General features: G+C 50.6%; 2 protein-coding genes across 6 annotated transcripts in view; one reads left to right on the top strand and one right to left on the bottom strand.

Moving 5' to 3' along the window:
- Window positions 1–3,962, top strand: part of LOC118517080 — a 28,567-nt gene extending 24,605 nt beyond the window's left edge. For all 5 annotated transcript variants that reach the window (XM_036062933.1, XM_036062934.1, XM_036062930.1 and 2 more), the window contains one exon: window positions 1,535–3,962. In XM_036062933.1, the coding sequence (XP_035918826.1) occupies window positions 1,535–3,924 (2,390 nt within the window). In that variant the 3' untranslated portion in view covers window positions 3,925–3,962. The remainder of the gene's footprint in view (window positions 1–1,534) is intronic.
- A 3,535-nt stretch (window positions 3,963–7,497) lies between these two features.
- LOC118517081 lies at window positions 7,498–17,627 on the bottom strand. The gene is made up of 5 exons (XM_036062936.1): window positions 17,429–17,627; window positions 12,094–12,482; window positions 11,548–12,025; window positions 10,390–10,615; window positions 7,498–10,315 (listed from the first exon to the last, which is right to left on the bottom strand). The coding sequence occupies exons 1-5, from the start codon at window positions 17,466–17,468 to the stop codon at window positions 9,934–9,936; spliced, it is 1,515 nt and encodes a 504-aa protein (XP_035918829.1). The 5' UTR covers window positions 17,469–17,627; the 3' UTR covers window positions 7,498–9,933.
- Between the last annotated feature and the right edge of the window lie 6 nt (window positions 17,628–17,633).

Raw genomic sequence — 17,633 nt, 5'->3', positions numbered from 1 at the left:
AAAATTGAGGCCATTCAACAAACTGGCCATCCAACCTGGCCAGGATTCGAGCCGAAAACCCCAAAGCGTACGCAAATCGTATCGCAACACTTCAAACGTTGGACGACGCAACCAGTGATTATTGTAGCCATGCCATGTCGACGGTTGCAGTGTGGCAGCAAATGAAAATTTAACCCAAATTTGTGTCCCTTCACCACGCGAACCGTAGCGTACGTGGTGGCACGTGGTAATCAACCCATTAGTTTTGTTTTACACATCCCTAATGATGGGTCATTAATATCGGCCCCCAAAGATTCGGCGAGATTAAAATAGTATAATTGGAACATTAGCATACAAAGTGTGGCATACGGTGCTGGTACAGATTCGCACATGAATCTAGAGGATCGAGTGGACCTGTGTTGAACATTGACTCTATTCTGTTTAAAATCTATTTGGATGGTCTATCTCTGACCAGATCTTCAGGCTCCACATCCAAAGAAGGGCTACTTCCGTTAGAAGAACTCCTACCATTTGCTCCACGGATCGTGCACCAAACTAACAGACAAAAGTGTATTAATTAAGTGCCATAAAATGGAACAACATTGACGCAGCCCAAATTGAATTCCTAACAGAAAGAACCAACACCGGAAGTTCGCTCCTCAACTTCCGCTTCCTGCGATTCTCCACTGCGCTAAGTGTTAAGTACAAAATTAACTCCCAAAAACCTTCTGCAAACGAACGAACGGCAAAAACAGCTCCCACTCAATACTTGGTAATGGCTAAATTATCCCCTAACCGCTCAACCGTTCCACTGATCCTGAGGGTCCTGGCGGGCCGGTCCTGCTGCTTTTCTGCAATCTTCGATTCCATTTCCCTCATTTAAGATAAACGTTTCGCCAGCCAGCCAGCCAGCCAGCCATCCAGGTTAGAGGAGGATTTGAAAGCTTTGCCACCCTGGCGGATCACCTGGTGATTCGCAACGGGGAAAGCGAATGGGAAAGCCGATCCCGGAGAAAAAAAAATCAGACTGGAAAACTTAACTTTCCTGGTGCCGATAAGAAAATTTTAATACCATGAGCCACAACAGCGGCACAGCAACAAAAAAAATGCCGAGCACTCCCGAGCGTTTGTGGCCGGGCGGAAATTGAACTGTAGCGACTGTGTCGCACCCTATTGGCACGGAGCTAGGTGAATGCGGTAGCGATGAAGCAAACTATCAACGAAGAACTGGAGAAAGCGGTACGAACCAAGAACAACCACAAAAAACGGGCGAAACCGGACACGAACGCTAGCTCGCTCCGTTCGCTCCAGTTCCCGTAGCAGTTAAAGTTTTTAATGATGTTTGAAACGGTAGCGAAAGCTGAATGATGGCAAATGCAACTTCCACCGTGGAGACTAACTTTAATTTTCCCCGCCCCCCCCCCCCCCCCCCCTTTTGTCTGTGCCATTTAGCAGAATAATCCACAGCGAGAGAAGAGACTTTGAATTACTTACCTCTCTTATCCTAACCTCCATTAACGCGCTCCGTTGTCTCTTTCTTCTTCCTCCTTCACAGGTCTTGCTGCATCGTGCGAAACGTTGCTAATGTCGGAGATGTCCGTCGCGAACGCACAGCCCCAGATGCTTAACGTGGATGTGCGGTACGAGGGAACGCTTGCCGCGGACCAGCCGGAACCCAAGTCCTTCAAGTTTTTCGTCCCGAGCAACGTGTCGATCGTTACGTGGCGCTTTACCATCACGCAGCCCTGTGCGAACTGTACCGACGTTAGCTTCCATGTGCAGGCGAGCGCCCTGCCGACGGCCCGCAACTATCTCCAGAATGCCATCATCTGTCCGAACCAAACGGGTGACGTCAGCATCGATTTCTATCCTCACGAAAGTGCCTGGCATTACGTGGATATGGACTTTATGCGTGAGAATCCACCGACCAGCAGCGGTACGATTGTGGCCGGACTTCACGCCAACGAAACGATCGTCACGTCGGACGCCACAAATCAAACACGGGAGGAACGACAGCGGGACAGTCCGCCAACGAGCGTTCCCGATCCGCAGAGCTTAGCGTACACGGTGGAGCTGATCTACCATGCGCATGAGGCTGCCCCAGATGCCGCGTCTACGATGACTCCGTCCACCGAGGAAACGACGCGCGAAAGTGTCGACTCTTCGGATGAAAGTGATACGCTGACAGCGGACACCAAGTCACTGCCGAATCGAAGCTTCGACCGCTACCCGGTACTGCGGCAGACGTACCGCGAGTTCTTCATGTTCGACTACGACCTGCTGCCGGACGTGAACGGTACGGTGCCGGTGACGCTCAACCTCACTGCCGGCATCCCTGCCCTGATGAAGTTCGACGTGAACGATGTGTACGACATCGGGGGTACGCTGAGCTTTGCCGTTGCGATGCGGCAAGATCTGAAGGGCAGCCTGATCGATGCACGGCACGAGTCGACCAACGAGCATGCGGGCGTTGTGGCCGAGAAGCTGGTCGACATACAGGAGGAGTTCGTGCCGGAACTGCCAGCAGCAATGACAACCACCACGACCACCACTACGTCCACCACCACGACGACGACCACGGTAGTAGCACCGAGCAGCACTACCGAGGCGGAGGACAAGGCAAAGCAGTCTGCCGGCAAGGCTAACCAAACGGTTATCGTGTGTCTGAGACTGGAAGAGCCGGGCATTCCTACCTGGCCCGACAAGTGTGTGTACGGACGGCACATCTATCCAGCCGCCATCGTCATCAACAACACGGATGCGGATACGAACACCGGGCTCGTGCACGTCCCATTCCCCGAACCGGGCAGTTGGTACGTTACGCTGGGACTGTTCTGTCACGGATCGGAGGCAACGGCACGATCGACAATCATCGACAGCGTGAAGGACTTTGTACGCTCGTACCGTTCCACGCTGGAGACGATGCGGTCACCGTGTTCGTGCACCGATCGACTAAGCTACTATCGCAGCTGTCTAGCGGATGACGCTTGCCTAAGTTCGCTCAACGAGACGGAAACGCTCAAGATCAAGGAGTGCATCATGGATGCCAAATGTACCGGGAGTCGATCGGATGAGATGGCACGCAAGTTCGAGCAGCACCACAAGTACGCCACGGAACAGAGCGTGCAAGGCGGAGTCGCCGACAGTACGTGTAATTCCAGCGTAGTCTTCACCATCTCGTCGAGTCCGTGTGTGGCCGGACGGTGTGGACGATTCGGCCGCTGCTATCACTACATGTCCGGTGGGTTCGTGTTTTCCACGTGTCTGTGTCTGCGGAACTACCGCGGCTGGGACTGTACCGAAGACTCGCAGGTACCGTCGAGTGCTTCGATCCTGCTCGCCTCCCTGATGCTGACGCTCTCCAACCTCCTCTTTCTGCCGAGCATCTTTTACGCCGTCAAGCGCGGCTACCACAGTGAAGCGATCATCTACTTCTTCGCCATGTTCTTCTCGGCGTTCTATCATGCGTGCGATTCGGGCGAGGAGGAGTTTAGCTTCTGTCTGGTGAAGATAGGTGTCCTGCAGTTCTGTGACTTTTACTGCGGTCTGCTCGCCATCTGGGTCACGCTGATCGCCATGTCCAACATACGGCACCAGTTCGTGTCGCTACTGCACATGCTCGGTGCGATCCTGCTCGCGTTCGGCACGGAGCTGAACAAGCAATCGCTCTGGGTGTTTCTGGCACCGGCCCTCACCGGCATCTGTCTCATCTCGGTCAGCTGGGGATTACGCTGCCGGAAGACGAAGCGATGCTTCCCGGCACGTAGCTACCTGGCGCTGTACCTCCCGATCGGCAGCGTGCTCGTCATGGTGGGGCTGGTCTGTTTTGCCTTCCTTCAGACGAAGCAAAACTACCACATCGTACACTCGATCTGGCACATGGTGATGGCGCTCAGCATCCTGTGCCTGCTGCCGGACCGCAAAACGTTCCACCCGAAGTGCTAGCATACGGTGAGAATCTACCTGCTCAACTCGGGCTCACCCTCGACGTCGACACAGTCCCAATCGTCCGGCTCGATGTCGACGTCCTCCACCACGTCGTCCTGCTCGACTGCGGCAACCGTGGCCGCCAGCACCACCACCACCACCACCACCAGCTCCACCACGGCTGTGATATCTCCGTCGTCCCCGGTGTCGCCAGCGGTCCCGTGCACGGTGTCCACGATCACCGACGAACAGGGCGCGGTCGTGCGCCGACACCCGTCCACGATCGAGGAGTGAGTCCTCGGGGTGCAGCACTGCCTACCGCGATTCCGTAGCGATGCTGTGACATTTGTTATCACCGATGTTATACTCTATCCCCCGCCCCACATGCACTCTGTAGCACCCGTGCACTACACTACTAGTAGTATTACTGATAGCAGAGCACTAACACCACACTCCCCTGTTTGATCGTTTGATGTCTTTTTCCCCAATCGAAAATCTGACACTAGATAGAGAGAGTGGAATCGGTCGGTCGAACTACCTACTCGACCCCTACTCGATATGATGTGATGTGTTACGTCTCGTGTTTCTCTCTGCATAGGTGTATGGATGTGTATGTCTCTAAGTGTATGTGTGTGCGTGTATGTATGTATGTGTGCTTGGAAGAATAGGATTGGTGGCCGTTGTTGCTAGCTAGCTACTTAGTAGTAGTACGACATATATATATATACACAGAGACATGTGAACATTTTAGCTCAAAACTCCATGTGATTCGTCGTCCACATTCCGTGCTATTGGTGATCCTCTCCCGTCGATATAGAGTAATAAGAGACTATTAGAAGCAAAAACACGAAACAAAACCAGAAATCGTTCTCGAACTCACACACACACACACACACACACACACACACACACACACACACACACACACACACACACACGAAACTAATGTTTAGGGGCTGATTTACACCGATCGATCGACCATTGTTTGATAAACTCATACGTGCCTTGCTGTAGTAGAAGCGAAACCGGAAAGCCCGAACAGAGTTGCTGCGGACATACACACACACACACACAACACGTGAATCCTTTTTTAAGGGATGGGAACTCAACGGAAGAGGAGGATGCATCGAGAGCTAAGGACGGCCATAGTTGATGCAGCAGCCCAGCTCGGAACGGGATACTCTGTCACCGGTTTGATGAAGCTTTTACTTCTCCAACTTCAGCGTCGTTGTTTCGGGTTTTCCTTTCTCTGTGTTGCGTTCCGACTTACGATACGATGCACCGATGCCACCTTCCCGTTTTTTCGTACACACTCACAACCCCCTTTTTGCGCACAACCTTTCAACCACTAGGGAACTTGAGAAATGAAACAAACCTAAAGAAGAAGAAAAAAAGAAGATACATAGGCATAAGGATTAGTCTAAGGATAGAGCAGAGCAGCGAGGGCGAAAAACAAAACAGATAAATGAATGTCACTTTCCCAGTAGTGCAGCGTGTGGAGCGTCGTCGGCAAGAAGAGATATTCAAGGGATGTGACTCTAAGATTAGACAAGAGCCTACTATTTACTATGTCGGGTGCGTAGAGCGCAAACTCTTGCAAAGTTTGTATGTCCAAAGAAGGAAGGGAGAGAGAGAGAGAGAGAGAACGCTCACATTTGATACAAAAAGATAACCCTAAGCTAGCAAAACTGTTCCGGGAACCGTGGACAGAGAAGGGAGAACACTTTGCCAGCCACCTACTACTCTATTGTATACTGTTGCAGCTCGCACGATTCTTTTTTGGAGCAATAGAAGGAGTAGAAAAACCAACACAACACTTCACATCACGTTTACAGCTTAGACGGATAAGAACTTACGAACCATTTACCAGACAGCAACAGCAGAGCGCGAAGATAGCAGGCTAACAGATATTTTGGAAGGGAAGTTCATTTATAGCTAAGCGCAGCAACACTCGAAGCAGCAAATACAGCGAAACAAAGGATGGCATGTTTGACATGCCCCGTGCCAATCATCGGTGGAACGATGTGGTCAAGATTCAAGATGGCAGCTTTTATACCTTCGTTAGCCGTGCATCACGGACCGCCAGTTACCATAGGATTGTGAATCCGCCATAGAAAAACTAATTTAACGGACAGCCACCAGCACCGTTCCCTTCCTTCGTTCGGTCGTTTGCAACCACAAAACACAAAGCAATTGTAAAGACTGCAGCAAGACATTTCGGCGAGTTTTTTTTTTCTTTTCCGGCTGGTACAAAGTATCGCTACTGTTGGGAAAATGCAGTTGTGAGCAAAGAAAAAAAAAACACCCTCATCTAAATGAAATACCAAAGCTATCGCCTCCGAAGCCACCCTCACTTTCCGGGGGCGAAACCAATAGGATACACGACGAGTAGATAGTGGATGGATGATGATGTAAATGGATGGACAGCAGGAGGAAGAAAGTACATTTTCACTTACACGTTCCATCTTTTTAAAGTTTACGACACGACGCACACACACAGACACTCACACACTGGAAGGGAAAAGGGAAAAACTTTGCACAAACTACTATCAACCTACGAATACGAATAGAGTGTGTGGAAAAATGGGCGGATACTAAGGCGGATACACCTGTGCCTCGCTGTGCGGGATTCGGATTCGGAAGTCTTCTTTCATGGCGATCAACTATTTCGGTGACGTCAAGGTCATCGTCGTCCACTCATAAGCCACTGGTGCACTCGTCTCATACTTCTCGTAGGTAAAGAGATCTTCTTGAGCATCCTGCGCTCTGGTGGATTTTCGGGTTTAATGCTTCGTTTAAACCTGAAATACATTTAGATAAATTAAGTTACTGAATGGAACCGAACCACCGTACAACGAGGCACGGGTGTACATAGAGAGAGAGAGAGGCACCGCACCAAAAGACATACAACTGTAGGAAAGTTGAAGCGGATACTTGAAATCGATCGAAAGTGGGAAAAAATCTATGTGTAATAGCAAACAGCAAAGATCTAATAAACGTTTTCTAATAAAAAAATATTCCTCGAGTATCAATTACTTCTTGATAGTAAGAATATCACCCTTGATCGACGACCAGGATCCGGTAGATACGAGGTCTCTTCAGCTGCGACGGCTACTGAAAGACCAACTTTCCCTTGGTGGATCAGGTTCTTCACTCGACGGGACCTACCCTACGACTGTCAGATCTTTTCGCACACGAAGTTCTTTCCACGTGCAAGCCCAATAGAAGACAGGACCTGTTTCGACGGGGAAGTCTTCTGAAAGATAAAGAAACGTTGATGTTAGGTGGATGTGTGATACATCACTATCAATCAGCTCTTCTCTCATCAGTTTGGATTTAATTTTTATTACTTTCCTTTTGGCCCAAAACTAATGGACAGTACGCCGTTTGTCCACGCATCAAGAGAACGAAGGTCGGACGGTAACTCAAACATACCCCGCCCTCCCTCCCCCCCTGCACATTCTTATGAGGACCAATAAGAGAAAAATGGAAAGAAAAACCGTTTTCCTCCTTATAAACCGGATTCTTACACGCTCTCGCTCTCTCTCTCTCTCTCTCTCTCTCTCTCTCTTCGGGGGGGAGGCTATCATACTGGCAGCAAAACGGAAAACCCAATTTATCCTACTAATATAATTTTGTGTCTTTTGTGGCTAACTTTCTTCGCTCGTCCAATGTTTGGTTTACTATTTAATTAGAATCTTTCTGTTTCGCTCTCTCCCACTAGCACTTTCGATGTCTTTTAATTGGATCATACTAAATTTTCGCTTAAATGCGTCTACTTACTGGAAGTTTGTGTGTATTTTTTTCTTCTTCTTTTTTTGTTGGGGGGGTGACCTATGGTTTCCTCCTGCTGGTCTGTTCACGATCACCGCCGCACGTGTCTTGCGAGCGTGAGTTCGTGCGTGCACTGAGTTCACTCATGCGCGCGTGTGTGGTAAAATGTGTTATCCTCATCGATCCTGTAATGGTTTGGAAAATTCTAATACCTTTTTTAACCTACTATATATCACTAGAACTACGAGAGCCCAAACTTTAACGCCGCCCCGAAACGAAACTCAACACTACGGTCGACCGCCGCTCGGTCGCAGCGTCGTTCGCTTCTTTTAGAATCACAAATCTATGTTCCTTGTTCCTAGCAATACTACTATCGCTGCTGCTGCTGCTGCTGCTGCTGCTACTACTACTGCCTCTCCGATCGGTGCTGCACTTTGCCAATCCAACAACAAAAGAAAACTCCATACCGTTGTGCGCAACCAGGTTGCACGTGGCGCCTGATATTTTGCATTCCGCTGCTACCAATCTTTGTATACCTATCTAAAGTTCAATGCGTTTCGTTTTAATTTCCGTTTTTTTTTGTTTTTGTTTTAGATTTGTTTCTCGTAATGGAATCACAGCTGAATCAAATGATTTGCTCATTCATCTTCTCCCCTTTCTCCACTCCGCAATACGTGCTTGTTTTTTGTCTTGCCGTCGTGCAATCGTTGTATTCGGATAATTAATACCATTTCTTATTGTTATATTGTTTAGCACTGTTTCCTATGACTCTTAGCGCTTACCGATAGCAGTTGCGGTTTGAGTAATGCGAGAGGTTAGAATAAAACTGGAGGAGCTGTGTCATACTTTGCTAGGTAATGGTAAGCTGTTTAAAGCAAAATCGCAAACAAACACACATGAACTATTTAACGCGCCTCTCACAACAGCACGTTGACTGCCACGCTTGGGCTGGTTCTTCTGCTAGTGCACGACGACCCTCTTATAGGTCATGCCATGCATCATCATAGTTGGATAGTCCAGTGCTCACGAAAACCCAGATGAGATTTGATATCGAAGCGTAAAACTATATGCTAGGGCCACCACGCACAGTAATGGCCAGCTCTTCGGTTGTTCGGTTGGGTTTTTGGGGGGGTTTTTTTCATTTTAAGTTTAGGCACATTGAACAATAAAAAGTAATACATTACCTAAAATAAGAAGGCATTTATAAAAAAGTATTGTCCTACCCATGCTGAGCAACTTAAAAATATAGCAATATCGAGATAATTGCTTTCACTGCGTTTGAATCTGCGCTGTGGCGGCTAATGATATGATATATGTTTGTACCGTACTCAGTCGTGGCAGTCAACAGGGCGTTAAGAGGTGCGGTCTGTGCTACTAACTACACCGGTGGTCAACATAACTCTCTCTAAAGTACTAAACCCTATTTCTGACCAATCAAATCCGTCAAGCTGAACGAGAAAATAGCATGAGCATTGTCAACTCAGTTCGTGTGGTACCACTTCCAACAGGTTTTCTTCCAATAAATGGCATCTAACGCACTGTTCAATCACGCGAGGCTTCAGAAGCGTCGTCAGCAAGAGCTCTAATGAGATTCTACTCCAGCAAGCAGAAGAGAGTGCAGGGTGCTGCTTCCTGCTGCTGCTGCTGCCCTCTCGCCTGCTTGCGTAACGGGGCGCGAACTAGAACACCGTTTCTTCTACCAAGTACAATAAGTTATTAAAATTTTAGTAAAGGACGTTTCGTTCGTTATGTTTGAAGGCGAAGCTTAGCTAAGTTTGTTTCGGTTTACGTTTCGCAATATACACGACCGTTCGATGAGAGGAAGCGCGATGTAGCAGACTTAACGTTGCTTGTAAATAATATTCGACTCGTGTGCTGGCTGCTCCCTACCGCCTTCATCACTAGGACAGCGACAGCATTCGTTAGTAACTTCTCGGTTGTCCGCTTGGTGTGGGGTTGCTGCTAGTCTCATCTACGCGAGATTCTGGGGTATAATGTAGATTGAAATGGCTGTGCGTTTCGAGCTGTAATTGTGCTGTAAAGATCATGCTCGAGGCCGGGAATAATGGCCCAGTCCGTCTGTCTGTCATGGTGCAGCAGTGTTCCGCGTAGTTCAAATCAAATCTCGGTGGAGCAGTAAACTCTGTGTGCGTGTGTGTGTCAACAAGATGGAAGATCCTCCGATCACCAGATCGACAGGAACTGGCGATAGCGGCGCGACCGTCCCGGTGGTACGGCCACCGGTTTGCGACATCATTGACACTTTTTGCGCTGCTGCAGCTTCAGCTGGCCCACGGTGAACCGTTTGTCCGGGCCGCTGCACACGATCGTGCCGTTGGTGATGTAGTCGTACGCGGTGCGAATTTCGCTCGGCTGCAGATGATGCTGCGAGATCATGCCCCGCAGGGCGCACAGGTCTTTGGTGTAGGAGTAGAAGAAGAGCGGATGGTGCCGGCGCCGAACCTTCACCCGGTCCGCCACGATACCGGTCAGGTACACGTCCTCCAGGTGGAAGATCGGCGTCGAAAGGCTCGCCCGGTACAGCAGTTTGGCCGTCTCGAAGTTCATCAGGTAGGCCGTGCCGGACAGATAGTACGGGTACACATCCTTATCGTACATGTACGTCGGCGAGTACCTGCGTTGACAGGACATCGAATGTACTACACCCGGGTTTGGCGAGCAAAAGGGAAAGAGCGTCCCGCTACATACCACTTGCTGCTGGTGTCGCCGATCGGTTTGGCGTCGCAGAACAGGAACCCCGTCAGCAGATGCTTCCCCGGGACGAGCCGGTTTTTCGGTGACTTTACCGCCACCGTGTTGGTGTCGTAGAACGAGATGGCCGCTTTGTACAGGGGAACCGTCCCGCCGAGCAGAACGTGCAGCAGGTTAGGCACGTTGACGAACGTGTCATCATCGCACTTCATGATAAATTTTACTGCAAGGAAAAGATTCGATAAAAAAACAAAACCAGTTCACGGCACACGGTTCGATCGGTCGATCGGTTCCCGAGCTAAATCGCCCTTAGAATCGGTACATATAGCTAACACTTGCTGAAACAATAAAAGGCCAACCACACCGCCCCAAGCCAAGACCAACAACCGGACGACCTGAACGCAACTCCACTTGCCGTGCTTCCACCAGCTGCTTTGTGCGAGAGAAAGAAGAATAAAACAAAAGTCACACAAGATCTTACAAACTTCGAATCGGTCGGACTGTTCACCACCAGCTTCCGCGCGAGATCGTTCAGCGTTTCGATCACGATGTACTTGCTGGTACGAGCCGTTCCCTGATCACGCTCCCTGAACCACTCCAGCACCAGCTCCGTCACGTTGAACGCGCAGAAATCGCCCACCCCTTTGGGGATTTCCTTCCGCACGTGCTCCAACACGCCACCGGCCTTGCCCGTCTTGCCCACGGTGAAAATGACTTCCCGCTCCATTTTGCCCGCCATATCCGGGCGGATGTTGTTCTTCAGCCACTCTTCGCCGTGCAGGTACACCATCAGCTTCGCCTCAATGTCGCCGGTGTAGTCGCGCGTTTCCAGCTTAAACTGCAGATACTGCTTCCTATCGTTGGGTGGACGGCGATCTTGCTCTTGCGGTGCTGCACCAAGCATGGGGGGGGGGGGGAAACAACAGCGAACATTACCAACACCGCCAGTAGCGATAAATTGTGGCCAGTGCAAACACCGTTGATTGTGGACTCCCTTTCCGCAGGGGACGCAGGGCCAGCAAACCACAGCACTTCTGCCGGCCTGCACGGCTCCGATCGCTCGGGTCATCATCCGGAAACACTCGAATCATCCCATCCCGCACCTTAAGACTAGTGCACCCATCGCCAACCACACCAGCACGATCCCGCACTCACCTTTGCCATCACAGTTGTTGGTAACCCACTTCAGCATCATGATCGTCTTCAGCGTCAGGTTATTGTAACTATCTATAAAGCTCTCCTGTATAATATCACCGTACACTTCGCTTTCGTTGACGATCCGCAGCTGCAGCTCGTCCACCACCTCGTTGGCCGGGTTGAATGCAGGATCGACGTCTGCTCCGCTCGGAAACAGTGCGATTCGTGGTGGCGTTCCTGCAACATCCGACGGGTTGTGCGAACTATCCACCACCGTGCCCTGCGCAGTGGACACTTCCTGTCCGCCGACGCCGAACGGCTTCGTGTCGCTCGCGCTGTCTCCCGGGCCGGGTGCGAGTGACGATCGTTCCCGCTGATGCACGTAATCAGCTTCCGACTGGCCGATGAGAAACACGAGCTTCACGTTAATCATCATGCCCGCAATGCCGCTCTCGGTTTGCTCACTGTGACTAGAATTGGATTTCGAGTGAACATTCTGGAACGGGCAGAACAACGATTAACACACCCTTCGGGAGCACACATAGCAGGAGCAGCATCACTTACGTTAGCTTCGGTGCCCTCACCCACGGGCGCCTCACCATCATTATCCTCGCCGTCGGGCACCTTCCACATGTACTCTTTCAGTTCACGGCCGACGGTCGCCTTCGGGTCCAGATATTCGCCGCGCATTCTTTCGTGCAGCCGCCGAAACTGGCCATAGTTAAACTCTCGCACCTTGCCCCACGTTTCGCGGATCGCTTGACGCGCCTCAAATTTACGTGCCGAGGAGCAAACCACAATCAGCAGGAACACCTTCTCACTTTCCTCCACCAGCCCGGACCGTTCCTCGGTGGTGCACACGTTCAGCGGATCGATCAGTGTGGTGTTTTCGTACGGAAGCACATACCCGATCGTTTCCCGCGACGTGTTCAATCCCCAGCCGGCGATCGTACCTAAACAAACGCAACAAACGAATCACCGTGAGAAAAGGATTATGCATTAGCACACTGACGGCACCAAGAGCATCGAACGATCCTCGAAATGCAAGGCGCGATCAAACGGAGAAATATGCTTGGCAATAAAACCGAACGCGCCTTCCCAATCTAACGCTGCGGCGTGAGCCAGCAGTTCGACAGCTTCAACCCAATTTCAACCAACGCCAAACGGACACTGGCTCGAGTTTTCGCGCGCCAATAAAAATTAACCCCACACAGCCAACCAACCAGCCAGCCAGCCAGCCAGTCGATCAGTCAGGACGGCGGCGGCGGACCAACAGCTTCAGCTCAATTGAAACGAGTGTACCCCACATTTTGCCCACAAAAATCTGCCCCCGGCGCAACAAAATCCCTGGCCTCGTCACATGCTGCACACATACATCGCGGCATCTCGGCAATGCAATGGGTGAGGAGGAATGGTGGAGGAGAGAGGGAACCACGACACGATCAATCGTCACACGCGCCTGCCATCCACGCTGCTAGGGAAGATCCTCGCGGCAACAGTATGTGACCGCTGCACGGGTCGATTACTGTTTTCGAACGACTATCGGTGTGACGATCGAAAATGGTCGATCGAGTCGATGAACGGTCGTTGTTCATCTGTTCGTCTCGTACCGTTACCTTAGCTTCTGTTATCGATATTATTACTATTATTTATTGTCCGCCAATGATGGTTTAATAATTCTCTTTTACACTTAAAGGAAAAGCGAGGATGACAGTAGGATTAGGTGGCAAGGGAAGAGGCTTCACGAAGACGGACACGAAAACGAGACAGGGGGACATTATAGTCGAACAGGTGATAGCACAGCAGATGATAGCTGGTAAAGCTCGTAGCAGAGGATCGTTCGAACCGTAGCGAGTGTGGCGGGATGGGATAAAAAGGGGAGGTCTATCGCGGAGGCGACGGGAAGTAGCATAAAGAGGGATGGTAGACAGGAGGGAAGGGACATCAAGTTCATTTAACAGGAGACCAGCAATGAAGCCAGCACGGATATGGAAATGCCTATCCTCAATGGTTTCTAGCAAAAGAAGACGGCAACACTCTCCAGTTTGGCCATCACAGTAGAGCCTGGGGGAGACCAGACTACAGCCGCGTATTCCAAGGAGGATCGCACCCAACATCAGTACAGGGACTTCAAGCAGAGGGGATCGCAGATTTCGGACGATAGCCTAATGATCAGAGCCAGGGTTTTATTAGCCATGCTGATAACATAATCAACGTGGGAACGGAAGGACAGCGTTTCGTCGAGCCACACACCTAGATCTTTTACAGAGGATACGCGACGTATAACTGTATCACAGAGGGTGTAACTAAACGAAAAACGAGAACGGAAGGAGAAAACGAGATCACACAACACTTATCGGGGAGGGACTGGAGTAGGCCATTTTTACGACACCAAACGGAGAAGGAATTTAGTACAGATTGGAGACGACAACAGTCAGCAGACGAAGACACCAGCCAAGCAGACCAGCCAAGCATACTTCCATATGGTAGGAAAGGAACCCTCATTGGCTGGTTCTGACAAAGACGCGAGTCAAGATGGGAGCAAAAAAGGAAGCACACTTCTTAAGGACAGAGGAAGGGATACCATCAGGACCTGGCGAGTAGGACAACTTGAGCTTAGACAGGGCAGACAGTACAGAGGAAACATCTAACATCATTAAGGGGGAAGACGTCACAAGGGGTGTACGATAGACCGTCAACATCATCGGTTCAGTAATCTACTCTCTGGAGTTAGAGTTCTTAGAGAACCCAGATCGAAGATGTTGAAAAGATATACTCACAGGCCCCTTCTTATCTTCCGTGAGCTAGTGGATCGGGCTTTTCACGGCATTGACTATCCTCTAATGGGTCAAAACACTTCATCTCAGTATGGGCCTAACACGCCTCCACTTTCCATGTGGACAACCTAAAAAGACTTTACGACTTACGGTCGTCCGGTACCATGCTCATAACATGACCAACCCATCGCTAGGAGTGTCACCATCATTTTGATTTTCACCTCGTTAATCTACAAGCTGAAGTTTAGTGCCGATTGCTCAATGCTCAACATTGATCAGCTTCTGATACAGCTGCTATAGAGCCTCAAACCTTAGAGACCGTGAGAGTCAATCACTTGTTTAGAGAGCTCAGAATTTCGTAGAAAACGTCTTTCAATAAGCAGAGGCATCTCTGAATCTGGCCAATTCAACAGATTCGACTTGTTAGAAACCTCCAACTATCATCCTGGAAAGGGCCTACAAGGAGCTTCATGCTCTCTCTCTCTCTGCCCTCACGCGTGGAGAAATTCTCTCGTGTGTTCATTTCTCGTACGACAAAAGTATCGGCAGCCAAGACAAGCAAAATGAACTTCTTCGAGCTGTGATCGTTCATTTCGTTTCGCGTTTCGAGTGGTCAGAAAATCGGAATACAACTCGCTTGATTGAGGAACCGGGACGTTGCCATCAGTTTCTCTCCCCCTCTCTCTCTCTCTTTCCCGGTTCTCTCGAACTCGCTTTCTTTTTTTCTTCCAGATGCGATGATCCTCCCAGCATTGCTGATACTGGACCCTGCTGCTGTTGCTGCTGCTGATGGTGGTGATGGGGATGACGATATCACAGTGGCGTACTGTGGACCAGCGTCGTGCTCGATACAAACCAATTATCCTGCATCTGAGAAAACTGCGCCGTTCCTCGTGTCGTTCCCACCAACCTCCCCGTCCCCTTCCCCTCTCCCCTGCCGATGTTGTCGACTAAATTGATCGTACCGGGAGGATCTTCATGCTGTGTGCGGTGCAGCAACCTTGGACCCGTTGCGGCGTCGTATCGCGGTTGCTCTGGGGCGATGGTTTCTTGTTTGTCCTACTGCTGCTTGTGCATCGCTTCAATGCGGTCTTTTGACCCTACAGCCCACCGCCTGTGTGCATCGTGTGACACCACCAGCGCTGCGTCCGCCTGTTTTGCGATATTATACGCCGCGGTTCACTGTCGTCGACGTGACGCCAATGGCTGTTACTTCGACATCGGCATCGATTGGTGGTGTCCCCGCCCCTGGCGCGTCCAGCCGACGGAGAAAGAACGAAGAAAAACCTCCCCCCCAGCCGAGTACCGAGCAGCGGATCTCGGACGCGCAGCAAATCAGTGGTGTGCAAAATGGTATCAATAAAATTAAAAAGTTTTAAATTGATTCCAATCAACGTTTGCCCGTTGACAGGGGGGGGGGAGAGAAGGGAAAATATTGACCTCTGCTGAGGGTAGGGCAGGACACAACAACGCGCAGGCGGGGAAGGAGAAGTTGGGACCGGTTGCGGTTGATCGAAGAAATCTCGCCCCCGTTCCGGAACGCATGTTCGCTTCCCTCGCGCCACTAAAAGGGTGGTGCGTACACGCATAAATTCTAATCGCACGCACGCACACTTTTGGGGGTATGTCCACAACGAATTTGGCCAATCACTACACAAAGCCCGTGCGGCCGAAAACGTCAGCAACGCGTGTTTCGCTGGTCCGCCAGCCGGTCCCATTCATGGCTTGGCGCATATTGGGCGTGTTTCGTGACGGTGGCACAATGGCACGATTCATTGATAGAACCGTACCGCGGGCGTGTAATAGATAGACGTGCGCGGACGGAAGCCGACATCGGCGGTCCGATGCGGTCCCCTAGAGATAGTGACAGAGCGTGCGCGTGTCTCCGGCCCAAGGGAACTCTTTCGGTCGTCAATTGGACGATTACTAATCGGGGCCGATCGTAATGATTTGAGGGGAACGCAGTTTTATCAACGAATTGGTTTCAAATTCATTTGCTTGATGGGACTACTTCCTGTGGGCGCTGCACACGGGACAGGCAAAAAAAAAAGTGGCCCGTGTTCCCGCCGCGCTCCTAAACGAACCAATCAAACATCGTTTGGGCTGAGAATAGTTCGCCGTGTTTAGCTGCCCGGTTATAATCGACATGATTTAGTGCAGGAAGGACAAAAGGACAATGAGCAGTTAGAGTGTGTTAGACATTGGGAATGTGTGGATGTCGCTGTGGAAGAAATGGGCTGCTGATCTTGGACATTTTTCTTGCCACTTTAGCGCGATCAAGATTAAGCGATTTCCTGACCAGTAACAGGTGAAAGGAAAATTCTTCCTACACGAGCGCTTCACAATGCGTCCGAAAACTTTGACTCCTTTGTCGGGTCGGTCGGTCTCCGAATGTGGGCCCACAAGTGCCCAACGCTACCTTCTTCCCATGACGCTCATGCTAATTCGGAACATGCTCGTATTTCGCCAATTGAATCAATTGAAATTCGTTGAATTCAATTCTCCCTTTTTTTCGCCGTCTTGCTGCGGCCTCACCGGTGAAATGTACGTGCGTTCGGCAGTTACGAATGCTGCCATTTTCGTCTGCCTTCTTTTCCGATCAGCGGCGTTACAGCGGAGGACCCCGCTGGGGCTGGCGTCCCGTGAGCGCGGGACATCACATTTGCATAATCAAAACTTGCAAATGTCGAGCCGTCTAGCCAAAACATAGCATTCACCTCAATCGTCCGGCCTAATAGACGCGAGGGTAATGGCCGCCGGATTGTCCGCCTGCTTCAAATCGTTTTTTTTTTTTGGTCGTATTCCTTGCCGATCAAACGCCCGGGACCACGGGTATGGGTTGGCGCGAGCAATGTCAATGATTTTCTCAATCAACTTTCGAGGCCAAAGTAATATTTACGACCGGGACCGACCTGCCCTGCCTCGATGCACGTTCGGGTGAAGATAATTCGAGAGGTCCATGCGAGGTAACCAATCGCTTTCGCCAATCTTTCGCTCTGCCTTGGGGATGTGTGCCAAAATTAGCACACACACACACACACACACATAGTGAATCAACGCAACGCATGAGAATGTCCCTCCCGGAATGCCGGTTCGGGTGTTTGGTTCGATTGATTACTTACCCACACGTCCCCGGTCGTTGCCGTTCGAGATGCTGCCCATCCACAGGGTGACGATCACGCCGAATGCAATAATGAAGAGGAATATTTTGTTCTTGGTCGAACCACGGCTGTGTCGGTCACCGCGATCTATCGGCGTGATATCGTACAACCGTTCGGTCTTGCGGCACGTCTCGTCCAGCAGGGTGGTGCTTTCCGTATCATTGCT

This window comes from Anopheles stephensi, unplaced genomic scaffold, assembly GCF_013141755.1.
Source record: "Anopheles stephensi strain Indian unplaced genomic scaffold, UCI_ANSTEP_V1.0 ucontig47, whole genome shotgun sequence".
In the NCBI taxonomy this organism is placed as follows: domain Eukaryota; kingdom Metazoa; phylum Arthropoda; class Insecta; order Diptera; family Culicidae; genus Anopheles; species Anopheles stephensi.
The sequence above is the reverse complement of the archived record's forward strand: the minus strand, read 5'-3'. Positions and strand labels throughout refer to the sequence as shown.

Bases quoted from the DNA above. Each gene is read 5' to 3' on its own strand.
- LOC118517081 (XM_036062936.1), bottom strand. From the start codon at position 17,468: ATGGGCAGCATCTCGAACGGCAACGACCGGGGACGTGTGG. The intron at 12,483-17,428 runs GTAAGTAATCAA...GCGTTTGTTTAG, and splicing joins CAACGACCGGGGACGTGTGG to GTACGATCGCCGGCTGGGGA. The intron at 10,616-11,547 runs GTGAGTGCGGGA...TTTTCCTTGCAG, and splicing joins CAACAACTGTGATGGCAAAG to TAAAATTTATCATGAAGTGC.